This window comes from Pinus tabuliformis, chromosome Q (genome assembly GCF_031772625.1).
Source record: "Pinus tabuliformis cultivar Carrire ecotype Pingquan chromosome Q, CPIR1, whole genome shotgun sequence".
In the NCBI taxonomy this organism is placed as follows: domain Eukaryota; kingdom Viridiplantae; phylum Streptophyta; class Pinopsida; order Pinales; family Pinaceae; genus Pinus; species Pinus tabuliformis.
The window spans coordinates 101,999,747-102,012,564 of record NC_142296.1 but is presented as its reverse complement, the minus strand read 5'-3'; the positions used below and the strand labels follow the sequence as shown (position 1 = coordinate 102,012,564).

At 37.1% G+C, this 12,818-nt stretch overlaps 1 protein-coding gene across 1 annotated transcript; it reads right to left on the bottom strand.

Annotated features, from left to right (window-relative positions):
- Window positions 1-4,527: 4,527 nt before the first annotated feature.
- Window positions 4,528-5,238, bottom strand: LOC149218433 (uncharacterized). Its single transcript, XM_089386558.1, has 2 exons — window positions 4,792-5,238; window positions 4,528-4,668 (listed from the first exon to the last, which is right to left on the bottom strand). Exons 1-2 carry the CDS (start codon window positions 5,236-5,238, stop codon window positions 4,528-4,530), a joined length of 588 nt encoding a protein of 195 aa, XP_089242684.1.
- Window positions 5,239-12,818: the final 7,580 nt, after the last annotated feature.

Below are 12,818 nucleotides of genomic sequence, written 5' to 3'. Positions count from 1 at the left end.
TTCCTGTACTGCTATGCATATGCCTTTCCATAGACCCTCCAGTTCTGCTACGTTGTTAGTGTCTTTGCCGATTGACCCGTGATATATGTTCAAGATTGTACCCACTTCGTTCCTGAAGACTCCGCCATACCTTGCCGGCCCGGGATTGCCTTTGGCAGCCCCATCAAAATTCAATTTGTAGGAGTGTGGGTCCGGAGGGGACCATGTGTGGGGAGAATCGATACTGATGGGGGATTTATTCTTATTTTGAGCTGAAAATGTGAGGTTCAAATTCCATTCTTTCAGGATTAGGCGTTCCTAAGGAGATTCTGGCAGGTCCGAGTCTTGCCAATGTTTTAGAGCAAGAGTTTCTTGTAGATTATGTTTGAGAAGTATCCATAGAGCATCTGGAGACTTGCTAAGGTTATTAAAAATTCTATTGTTCCTCTCCTTCCATAGGATCCAGTAGACAAAGCCCGGGAGAAGGCTCCAGAGGGAATTTAAAATAAGGCTTTGAAATGGATGCCTAGGCCAGTTTCTGATGGTATCCGTGATGTTGCCCACCTGTCTGCCCGATCTTCTATTGCACTGCTCAGTTTTTACCCATAATTGTACTGCTAAAGGACATGTATCCAGTAGATGCGAGATGGTTTCTGAATGAAGATTGCAGTTTGGGCATCTGGATGGACCTATAAATCCTCTCTTTTGAAGATTGTCCCATGTGAGTATGCGCTGCTTGCTCAGAAGCCAAAGAAAAGTGGAAACCTTGGGCCATATGCATGGTTGCCATACCTGATCCCAAAGTTGATCCTTTGCTGCCTGCATGGGTTGATAGAGAATCTGGTATGCTTCCTTGGTTGTGAACATTCCTTTTGGTGTGTGACCCCAGCGTAGTTTGTCCTTTTGATCTGAGTGCTTGATTTTCCGGAATGTTAGCTCCTGATCGATCTCTTCATGGGTCTCCCCTTGCCAGTCCGTCTGCCAAGTGCTCGCTGGTCTCCAGAGTTGGAAATCATCAGGGGATTGCTGCTGCCAGTACTGATGAACATAAATTTGGTTAGCTTGCTGCATTGAAGCTTTCCATTTAGGTTTATTGAAGAGTGAGGCTAATTTTGGGAGTTGTTGCCATGAGTCCTCCCAAAATCTAGCAGTGGTGCCTGAATGGATCTCCCAGAAGCTATGCACCTGGATAAAAGCACTATGATGCTTTGCAGCATTCCATATCAACGATCCTGGAGTAGAAGTACTGATTCTTATGAGTTTTTCCAACTGACTACCTGGCGCATATTTGGCTTGCCATAGACGTGCCCAAGGTGTATATGGTTTGGAGATCCAATTCCACCAAATGCGGGCTCCCATTATGTTATTGCTGTGGAGGGGATCCCTTAAGCCTAGCCCACCAACTGATCTTGGTTGACAGACCTCCTTCCATTTGACAAGAGCCCATTTCCTGTTGAGACCAGAGGAACCCCATAGGAAGTTTCTTTGTAGATTGCATATATTTTTCAGGACCCATTTAGGAGCAGCTAAAATGGAAAAAAGATAGAGAGGCATAGTCTGGAGAACATATTTGAGAAGGATGAGCCTACCAGCAATATTGAGCGAGCAGAAGGTCCAGGAGGAAAGCCTTAGTTCAAGTTTGTCAAGGAGGGTTCTCCATGTTGCGTGCTTAATAGCTGTGTCCAACAGAGGGGCTCCCAGATAATTCGAAGGGAGCACTGTTATGGGAAAACCCAGTATCCTGGCAATGTTCCTCTGAGTCACGGAAGGGGTGTTAAAGAAGAAACGCTGAGATTTAGCAGCGTTGATGGATGTACCCGAGGCTTTCAAGAAGAGATTGAGTAAGGCTTTGAAGGCAGAGGCTTCTTGCACAGATGGGTGGCCGAAGAGCATGGTGTCGTCAACAAACTATTGATGGGAAGTAGGGGAAAGACCATGAAGAGAGATGCCTTTGAGGGAGCGAGAGGAAATGGCATGGTGAAGAAGACGACTAAGACCTTCTGCCATAAGAACAAAGAGGAAAGGGGAAAGAGGATCACCTTGTCTAATGCCTCTTGAAGGACGAAAGGGTGCAGAGGGTGAGCCATTTAGCAGTATCGAGAAGCTGGGAGAAGAGATGAGACTCATAATCCACCGGGTCCAAGTTGCACTAAAGCCAAATGGCAATAACATTTGATGGATATAATTCCAGCTGAGTTTATCAAAAGCTTTGGAAATATCAAGCTTGAGAATCATACTTGGCTTTTTTAGAAGCTTGAGACAGTTGATCACTTCGTTAGAGAGAATGATACCGTCCATTATCTAGCGCCCTTCTACATATTCGGTTTGTTCTGGCGAGATGAGGAGGGGGAGAAGTGGTTTGATCCTGTTCACCAAGACTTTGGAGATGAGTTTGTAAATAACATTACACAGTGCTATGGGCCTGTATTTTCTCTAGTGTGTTTGGTTCATCTATTTTGGGTATTAGCGCTATGAAAGTCGAATTTAGGGAAGGAAGGATACAGTGCATGGATCTTGATTCCTCCATTATCTCCCATACCTCTATTTTTATCAGCTCCCAAAACTCATGAGAGAAGTTGGCAGTAAAGCCATCGGGACCCGGCGCTTTGCCATCTTTGAACTGGGTCATCGCTTCCTCCACTTCCTGCAAGGTGATGGGCTGGAGCAGCATATTATTTTGGTTCTCCGTGATGATTTTCGGAATGTGCTGCATCAGTGATTGAATGGCTTGATCCCTGCATCCTAGTGGCTCCCGAAGAATATCCTGAAAGTGTTTTTTGAATTCCCATTCTACTTCTTCATGCACTTCTAGTCTGTCCCCTTGTGGATTATTGATGAAGGCAATATTGTTATGCATTCTCCTTTGAAGAGTGGATCTGTGAATTTTTTTTGTGTTTTTCTCCCCTTCCTTAAGCCATCTGATTCTGGACTTTTATTACCAAAGAATTTCTTCTTGCTTCCTTCGTGATTCTATCTCGGTTGAGAGGGCCTGCTCCTATTGTTCATATTCTTCCGTTCGACCCTCTAAAATGATGCTATGTTGTAGTGATTCCATCTGCTGCTCCAGTTTTTTCTGGTGTTCAAAGATGTTGCCAAATTGGGTTCGATTCCATGATTTGAGAATCTTCTTGAGGTATTTTAATTTTTGTTGGAACTGGAACATCTTGGCTCCTTCAGGGGGAATGAAGGAGTTCCAGGCCCCCTTAATAACTGCTTTGAAGTTGGGATGAGAGAACCAAAAGGCTTCAAAGCGAAAGGGTCTATTGCTCTTTAAGCCTGGACACGATCACTGTAGCATTAAGGGCCAGTGATCCAAGCCCACATGAGGCATAATGGAGGCATGCAATTCCCCTCCTAAATGTATAGCATTATCTGATATGAGGAAGCGGTCCAACCTGGATGCTATATGCTGCGATCCCGTCCTTTTGTTAGTCCAGGTATACATACCATTTGAAGTTTGGAGATCCATTAACTGACTGTTGTGAATAAATTCCTTGAAGTTTATACTGTCCCCTTCTAGCTTTGATCTGCCCCCTATTTTTTCCTTTAAAGCTGTTATTATATTGAAGTCACCGCTGCCAAGCCATAGGGGAAACTGTCTATTTGAATTGAGAGCTGTGAGTGTATCCAGTAGATTCAGTTTTTTTGAGTATCTTGTGGAAAATATACATGGATATTCGTTCCAATGAGATGAAATGTGGACTGGATGAAGAAGTGAGAGGCATGAAAGTCTTGAAGAGAAAGTAGCTGCGAGTTCCACAGGATCGCGAATCCCCCTGAGGCACCTGAAGTGTTTACAGAAACTGAGCAACATCCTATCAAAACCTTATTTAGAATCCTTTCCAGAGCACTGCTGTTACTTTTGGTTTCTTGAAGAAAGATGATTGAAGGCCTTTCTTTCTGAATCAAATTTTTTAACATGCTGTGTTTTGAGGGACTATTCAGCCCTCCCACATTCCATGAGATTAGCTTCATGGAGAACTATTGGGAAGGGTTTTGACGAACTTTTTCAGCTTGGGGAATCTACCAGATTCCACCAGCATGTCTCCGATGATTATGGTCCTTTGCAGATCCGTTTTGCGCCCTCGCTTTTTCATCTCTTTCAGGATTTTCATGCTATCCCAAGGACTGCCAGCCTGAATTCCTAGACTTTTGTTGTGTTGCGCTTTGGTTAGAACACCTTCCAGCTTTTCAATCTCCTGGATGGGTATTTTATTAAAATCTTTCTGTCTGCATGTTGTTTCCAACGTGAGAATGTCCAAACCTTCCAGATTCACGCCTTCTGTTTCCTCATCCATATGTGTCGGAGTGTTTTGTTCTTCCTCGATTGTCTTTTAATGAATGTTGAGTTCAAGAGTTGCATCTAATTCCATGGCTGAGGCTTGCATGACATTTTCGACCTCTGCTTTCTCAGATGAGGTTGAGGTGGGTAAGTTGGTAAGAGTGGGGGTTGGGATTGTAGATGGGGGTTTTGGAACCTGGGGGAGAGAGGAAGGGAGGGATCTACCAAAGGGGGTTCACGGTGATCCTTCGAGGTATTTTGAGAGGTTAGAAGACAAAGCTGTTCTGGGTATTGGGTTTGCTGGCGCTGGCTGTGGGTGCAGGGGTTTTCTTGGCATGTCGCCTGTGATTAGGAACCTTTGTAAATCCTTCCTTATCTTTGTTGGGCTCATTACCTGGGGCGTTGGACTGCAGATTCAAAGGGCAATCCCTAAAAAGATGGCCATGTTCATGGCAATTTCTACAACGAAAAGGGATGTGCTCATAGTCTATTGTTGGGATCCATTCAAAATCGTCATGAAATAGACTTACCGAGTCGAAGAGTTCTTTGGTCAGATGCATGAGAACACAGATCCTGGCGTAGGAGGTATATCTTTGAGATTTGGTTTCCTCAGCAGCTTTTATGAATACTCTTAGGCTGTCGCTGATATCTTTTAAGGTCTCCTCGTTCCAGTATTCCAGAGGAAGAGAGTACATGCGTATCCATACTGGAGCCCAACTGAAGTCTTCTTTGTCTGGGTCAAACCTCTCTCTCCATTCTCGAAGGTACAGGCCTGAAGAGTTGAAAAAATATGGTCCTCCCTCGAAAATGCGAGATTTATCCTCTAAACAGTTGAATGTGGCAGTAAAGAAGCCCTTGGGGCCAAGCTGCAGCGTGACTTGTCCTTTGGGTTTCCATTTGGAAGCTATCCATCCATGCAAGGCCTTTTTAGTTGGCCAGAATCCGAGAAATTTGCCGATAAGCGCATGATGCTTCATGAATTGGATCTGGCTGTTGATTCTTTGACTGGGGAGATCTACTTTGATTTATTCTGTAGTCTTCGGGATGCAGGTCGCGGAAGACACCTTTGGTTGTGACGTTGCGGCTTTTTGATCTGTGCCTTTTTCATGGACAGCTGCAGATCCTGCAGCGGAGTTCCCAGCGGCGTCTATGACCTGTTCAGGGTCCTGATCGGTCCATGGGGGGACTCCTGGATTGTTCAGAGAGTCTGCGTAGCCTGCTTTGTCAGAGGGAGTACTGGTGGGTGGAGGGTGGGATGAGCCCGCCCCTCCCAAGGGCAAAACCATTTTGAAGCGCTCAGAAGGAGCAATGAGACGGGGGCGCCAAACGCATTGAGGAAGTTGTTCAGAGGATTAACGATCGAACCCTAGCACTGTCCGCATCCAGAATCGAGATAATTTCATCGGTACTATTCGCATCCGATCATTCCATCATTGAGAAACAATCTTGTTACAACATTAATAATATAGTTATAAAGTATTGTTACATTAATAATATACTTATAAAATAAATTATTCACTTGTAAATTTAATATGGATAAAAAATATCCATTTCATTCAAATTTATTTTTTTAAATGAATGCAAAATTATAATATCAACATATGATTTGTTCTTCATGTTTAATGATTTAAATAAAGATATAATTTACATTGCTTAAAAAAAAACTTTAATAATTAAAATAAAATTAAAAATATAAATTAATTATTAAAAAGTGTTGTCCTCTAAATATCTTTAATAATCAATTTTGGAGAATTATGTAGCTCATAAATTTTATTGCAATGCCAATAACAAAATCTTAATATCAAACAAAATTTCAAAACAAAAATGCATTTTACGATTTAAAATATACTCAAATTATAAAAACATCATTAAAAAATAAAATACTTCAGTCTTAATTTTTAAGCCAACCAAAATTTCAAAACAATATATTTTAATTTAATATCATAAAGTATATTTTAATTTATCAGTTGTGATAAAGTAAACACCATAAAATACTTTATTTAATAATTAAAATAATGAAATGATATTTTTTAACTTACAGGAAACTAAAACTAGTCTATAGGATTATTACTTCTATTCTTTTAGCTTTTTGCAATTCAATCTTTTCTTTTGAATGATGAACTCGCCCAACTTTGTAACAATCATCTAGCTAAAAAACAATGCAAAAAACAAATGCTAACAAAATTAACAAAGAGAGGAATCTTGATTGAAAACCACCTCTAACCAATCCCACGACCAAACCCAAAGCAAAAAGAATATTTATCGAAAAGGACTGCTAACCAATCCCACGCAGGAAAGGGTTGAGAACCCGACATCATGGGAGTTTACAAAAGGATTCAGGCTGTATATACACACAGAGCCCGTGGGAGTTTACAAAACAATTCACACACAAGGACGAGTCAAACTCTTTGTCTATTTCAGTTCTTATTTTTTGTCCAAGCTCTGCAGATAGATGGGTTTTCCAGTCAAGTTGTTTTTGTTTTTGGTGGTGACGGCGGGTGTTGCTTTGGATATCACAAGAGGAGGAGGAGGAGCGGAAGAAGATGTAGATTTTCTGAAATCTGCCAAGAACGAAGAGATGTTTCAGTGGCTGACAGGGGTGAGGAGGAAAATTCACAGGCATCCAGAGCTCATGTTTGAGGAATACAATACTAGCAAGCTTATAAGGCAAGAGCTGGATGTAATGGGAGTCCACTATGAATGGCCCTTCACGCACACAGGTGTGGTTGCCACTATAGGATCGGGCACTACCCCGGTTGTTGCCCTCCGTACCGATATGGATGCCCTTGGTTTGCAGGTATTTATTATGTATGTATTTGCAGGATATATTCATATTTTTAGCTCTTTTCTTTTCACCATTCATAGTCTAAGTGGGGTCTTAGTGAGAATAGTCAAATGGGTACTGATCAGGCACCGAAGAGTCACCAGAAGGAAATATCAGGGGAGGGCACTAAACCTATGTACAGGCCCCAGGGTTCCTTTCAGCTGGTTATTGTCTCCTCTAATAAATCTCCTATGAAAAGTTGGATTTACTCAACCTTCCCTTGGATTTGTTCAAAACAGAGAGTGAAATAAGTTCATCTGCAATTCCCTGGTTAGTGTAATCTCCAATAAATCACCTATGAAAAGTTGGCGTTGGCCAACCTGCCTGTTCAAAATAGAGAGCACAATAAGTTCACCCGCCATTCCCTGGTTGTTGTAACGTCCAATAAAACTCCTAGTACAAAGTTGGTTTTGCTCAATGTGCCTGTTGAAAACACAAAATTCATTTCGCCCCCTCTCTGTCTGAGAATCCACTTAATCGCCCCCTCCCTAAATTCATTTCGCCCCCTCTGTGTCTGAGAATCCACTCAATAGACGCATTTTAGCAAACTTAAAATATGTTTCATTGGACGTTCCGTTTCAGCTTTATATTTTCTTGAAGTTATTTGATGGTAAAGCATATTACCAAGTTCGCCCGAATCCGGGCAAACAGTACGGAAATTCGCCGATTCGGTTCGTCCGCCGAACAGTTCATAGAAATTCAATCCGATTCGTTGCATTAAAGGTTAATCGTGGGGTTAATGCAGTTTGTTAATTCTGTGCGCAGGATGCCTTCTTAACATATATGGAAAATCTGAAAATGACAAGGAGTTAGGATTAGTAAACAGTCATCCATTTCAAACTCAGTCCAACTATTACTTGTATATTTGGATAGAAGATGGTCGTAATCTCTGTAATTCTCTACGAGGAGTATAACAGTAAATAAATAAATCGATGTAAATAATACAAATTCAAACCTCAAAGCATTACCAATTGGGAGGGTTTCAGTCGCAGGGTTTTCCTCCCAACACGTAAGGGACCGAATGAGGGAAGCAGAGTGAGATAGGAGGAGGCCGTTACTTTGTAACTCAATTTAGGTTCGTCATCGATGTTTAGCCAACACAGTTGCAATAAGTAGAAATTTCCAACCAAGTTTCATTGAATAAATATTTCATCATAAAATAATGTATATGGTAAGTAAAAGGATAGAGAGAAGATTATTCATTCGTTATGCTTTGAAAAGAGAGATAGAAGCGGGATGGAATATAGAGAAAGAAGAAAAATGACCAGCAGAAAAAGAAAACAAAAATGGAAAATATCAGTGAAATTAGAAAAAATCTGTTTTTTCAATCTTCAACTTAGAAAAGAAACAGAAAATAAGTGAAAGTAGCTTTTTTTTTGTTTGTTATAAGATTCTATGAATATAAATAAATAGAGTTTAGATGGCATATATAAAGAAGGAAAAGAAAAAGTTAAAAAGGCAGAACAAAATAGAAGGTAAAATTGTTATTAGAAAATTTCTGTTTTTTCAATCATGAAAACCGAAATGTGTGAAGTAACTTAATTTCAAGTAATTAGTTTTTATTTATGGAAAGATTGATGTTTTGGAGAGAAAAGATGAATAGCAAATTTTTTAGATAATTTTATTTCTAAGATTGTTATATTATTTAAAATTAACAAAAAAAATATTCATAATTCAAAATAAATTGAGAAAAAATTAATAAAAAAATGTTTTTATAATGTCTATTATCGATTTTTTTGCGAATTGAATTTTTTTCATTCGAATTTTTATCGTATCGAATCAAATTCGAATTCAAATTCGAACTTGGTAACTATGTGGTAAAGTTGAATGTTTTATAAACTACCATTGTTGGATTAAAAAATAAGATTTAGTTTTATATGTGATATATTGACAAACTTATAATATGTATATTTTTTATAACGGTTTTGCGAAATTGTCTTAAAAAAAATTCAACTATTTATAAAAATTAGATGTAAATTAGTTATTTATTATTTAAAAGTCTCTCACTTATTCATGGTTATCAATATTTAACTATATATGAATATGGTTGACCATGATAACCATAGAGGAGCATTATGTCCATGGTTAATCATTGTTGAGGTGGTTTACGGATGGATGAATATGGTTGTGTTGTTACCCATTATTGACCATGATTGAGTTTATTTGACCATGGTTAATTATGGTCAACCATGGTTGATTATGGATGCACATGGTTGACCATGAGTAACTATGGGCCAATGTGGTTGAGTATAGTTGTTAATGTTTAACTATAGATGAATATGGTTGACAATATTGACTATAGTTGATAATGGTTGAACATTGTTGAGTTTGATTGACCATAGTTTGACCATTATTGGGCTTGTTTGACCATAGTTGCCAACATGTAACTATAGATGTATATGGTTTACCATGTTGACTATAGTTGATTGTGTTTCCCATGTGAACCATGAATAACAATGGTTGAATATGATTGAACTTGATAACCATGTTATACAATAGTTATGACCCCATTGATATACGATACATAAATCTACTCAATAGAAGTAGAATTGATTATGAGAATTGATTATGTCAGGAGTTCGAAAAAATCTTTATTTTTGTGTAAAATAGAACCGAATAAAATTTTAAATCTAATATTTAAATTTAATATACACTTTAAATTTAATTATATTAAATTTAAAATTTATTAATATCAAATTTTATATTGATGATGATGATAATGATGGTTAACGTCCACTGAGACCAAACTTTGGTCTATCGGACCTAAAGAAATGAATTATTTAGTTTGATTTAAGATTTTATTCCTATGCTCAAAAAACTTGGAGAGAAGCCTCCCGAGCTCACTGTAATTTTGACAACATAAAAGGCTAGGAAGGTCAGTATTGCAACAAAGATTTTGAAACTGAGATCTAATGTGGTTGTACGCAGGGCACTCTAAGAGGAAGTGATTTTCATCCTCGATGTTTGTATTCTCACAGAGATGGCAAAACCTTTCCATCCATGGTGTTTTAGGAACTACCCAACGACCCGTTTCACTATGGAGCTCATGAGAGTTCATTCTAATCTTGGCTATATTAATTTTCTTCTTTGAGCTAGATAAAACAGAGAGATACTTTTGATCTTCTAGGGTGGGGATGATGACCTCCTTATAATATCTTAATTTTCTTTTAGCTGCTAAATCTTTCTCATGTCACATTTTTTCTTTGAACTTAGAAGTAACAATATTTTTAATGTTTTTAATGTTTTGCAATGCAACATTCTCGTTGATCTCCCAATGGTTTAACCAGGCCCTGGTGTCTTTATACCAACCTCGTGGCTCTCACCAATGTCGTATTTCCGAGACAGCTAAAAGTTGAAGTCGGCCAACCGACACTCTTAAAACCAACGCTAGATATTTGTGATCTAAAGAATCAGATGCAGGATTAGTCATAGACATATTTTATTTTTGTTTTAGTTTATTTTTGCTTAAAATGAGGCAGGTCATTTAAACCTCCTCATCTATTTTTGTAATATTTATTTTTAGATTTCATAGATTAGTATTTAAACCCCTCTCATGCATTTAGAGAGGGGTCCAGAGTTTTATCAAAAACATTCTTCAGAACGTGCATCTTGCCCCCCACTGAGGAGGTTTTGATAAAATTAATGGAACGAGATTTATTTTCTATTTGAGTTTAACATCTGCTACTGAAATTGCACTTTTGTACTCTTAGTTGATGTTAAGTGATTTGAAGATAGATCGATATTGCTGGAGCTCATGAGTAGGACGTATTACGAATGGTACTTTTATCTCTTAATGCTTTTTACCTGTGTGTCAAGCAATAAATCATTTTCAGTTATTTATGTATGAAAGTTTAAATGTTTAGTTATCATTATTGCACTTTTGTATGGTGATGACTTACTCTTTATGCTGAATATGTGAATGACTCTTTATGCGATATATTTCTCATATTGTTTCGACTAACTTTTAATACGAAACAATCATTCTTAAATGGATTCTCTTTTTATTATGATTGAATGATCTTCATTATCAATCGCTTTTTAGAAATCATTTTATATTGCATACGTAAACATTACTTCAGGGATAGTTTTAAAGTTAGATGTTTTCTTTTATTATGATAGATTGTATATGATAGTTAGAAGATAGATTAAATTTAGAATAAGTATTCACCCCATAAAACCCCAAAAAGAAAAACATCATCCCGTTAGCACAAATATCATAAATAGATTGGGAAACTGGTCCCATCATCCCCAGTCGGAACCACTATTCCAAACGGAAAAGGAGTTACACTAAGGTCCGGACCGAGTGGTACACATGCTCATATGCAAAGCATTTTCGATGTCATATTTATGTGGACGCATGAGTCGGATGATGTATATAGAGGCATTGACGATGTTCTTCCATCAATGCAAAACCCAATATTTGAGCCACGGGCAGGGGAGAACCCAAACCCAGATTCATCAGACCCCCATCCTATCTGACTTGCATTTAGACTCGAATCAAGTTAGTGTATATATATATCTATATATATATATATATATATATATATATATATATATAATTAAAAATGTGGTTCAAAATAATTTATTTCCATATTTTTTATTTTTTACAAATAATGATCTTATTAGTTTGAATTTGAATGTGTTATATTACAATACCAAATTCTGGACACTTACTTTATGTAGTGGAGCTCACATAGGAGTTCTGGTAGTACTTAGAGTGGATAGTTTGTCTATTTTTAGGCCCATTTCATAGGGCACATTCACATGTGATACTGACTTTATATATTTTCATACATGGACAATATTTCAATTTATGGATGCTTACTATTTCAGTTTATATATGTTCATGCAATATTTGTAGTTTGTATATATTTTCATATGGATATCTTATTGATACATTCACTATTTCAGTTTATGGATTTGTATTAACCTTGTTTATGGATGTTCATTAATTTTGAAGTTTATGGATTTGTTAAAATTATTTCGCTAGTTTAAATTTTTTTTTATATACTATAGCTTTTATTAAAAAAATATAACAAGTTTGATTTCTAGTTTCATAGGCTAAGAAAATAAGTGAAATATTAAGTTATGATGCAAGTCACTTTGATAATTAAAATGAACTAAGGTATATGATAGTTGAATTAAAAAACACAAATAGGATTGAAATAAGTTTTAAATTTAATTACAAGAGATGATTGGTAAACAACAAATTAGTTGTATTCACTTTTATCTATTTTGAGGTCATCTACAAGAGCTTAGTCATAACATGATATTTAAGTCATATGTATTAGAATTTAATATACCAAAAATCAGTTAATGATATATGTATCTATAATTTTATATAAAATTAAATATGAACTTTCCTAAATTTACTTGGCTATCTCAAGGTTCAATTAAAAAACACAATTGCAATTGAAATAACTTTTATTAAATTTTATTTCATTTGAGGTCATCTACAAGAGCTTAGTCATAACATGATATAAGTACAATCTTACTATGACGCAAGACACTTTGATACCTAAAATGAACTAAATATATCATGTATGAATTTAATTTTGAGCATGAAAAGAATTACAATCATGCTTCATATTGGCTTGTAGAAAGTGTCTTTCACTGCAATCAACATGTATGTTATTATATAATCCAATTTTAAAAATAAATTATTTGAATTCTAAAGTAATCCATATTATAATAAAATATCTATATATGAAAAGTGTTGTGACCCACCCATAT

What these genes read in the sequence shown, in the direction of transcription:
- LOC149218433 (XM_089386558.1), bottom strand. Translation starts at nt 5,238, where the DNA reads ATGAAGCATCATGCGCTTATCGGCAAATTTCTCGGATTCTGGCCAACT. An exon ending in CCAAAGAACTCTTCGACTCG is followed by an intron (nt 4,669 to 4,791) that starts GTAAGTCTATTT and finishes TTGAATCTGCAG; the next exon opens with TCCAACGCCCCAGGTAATGA.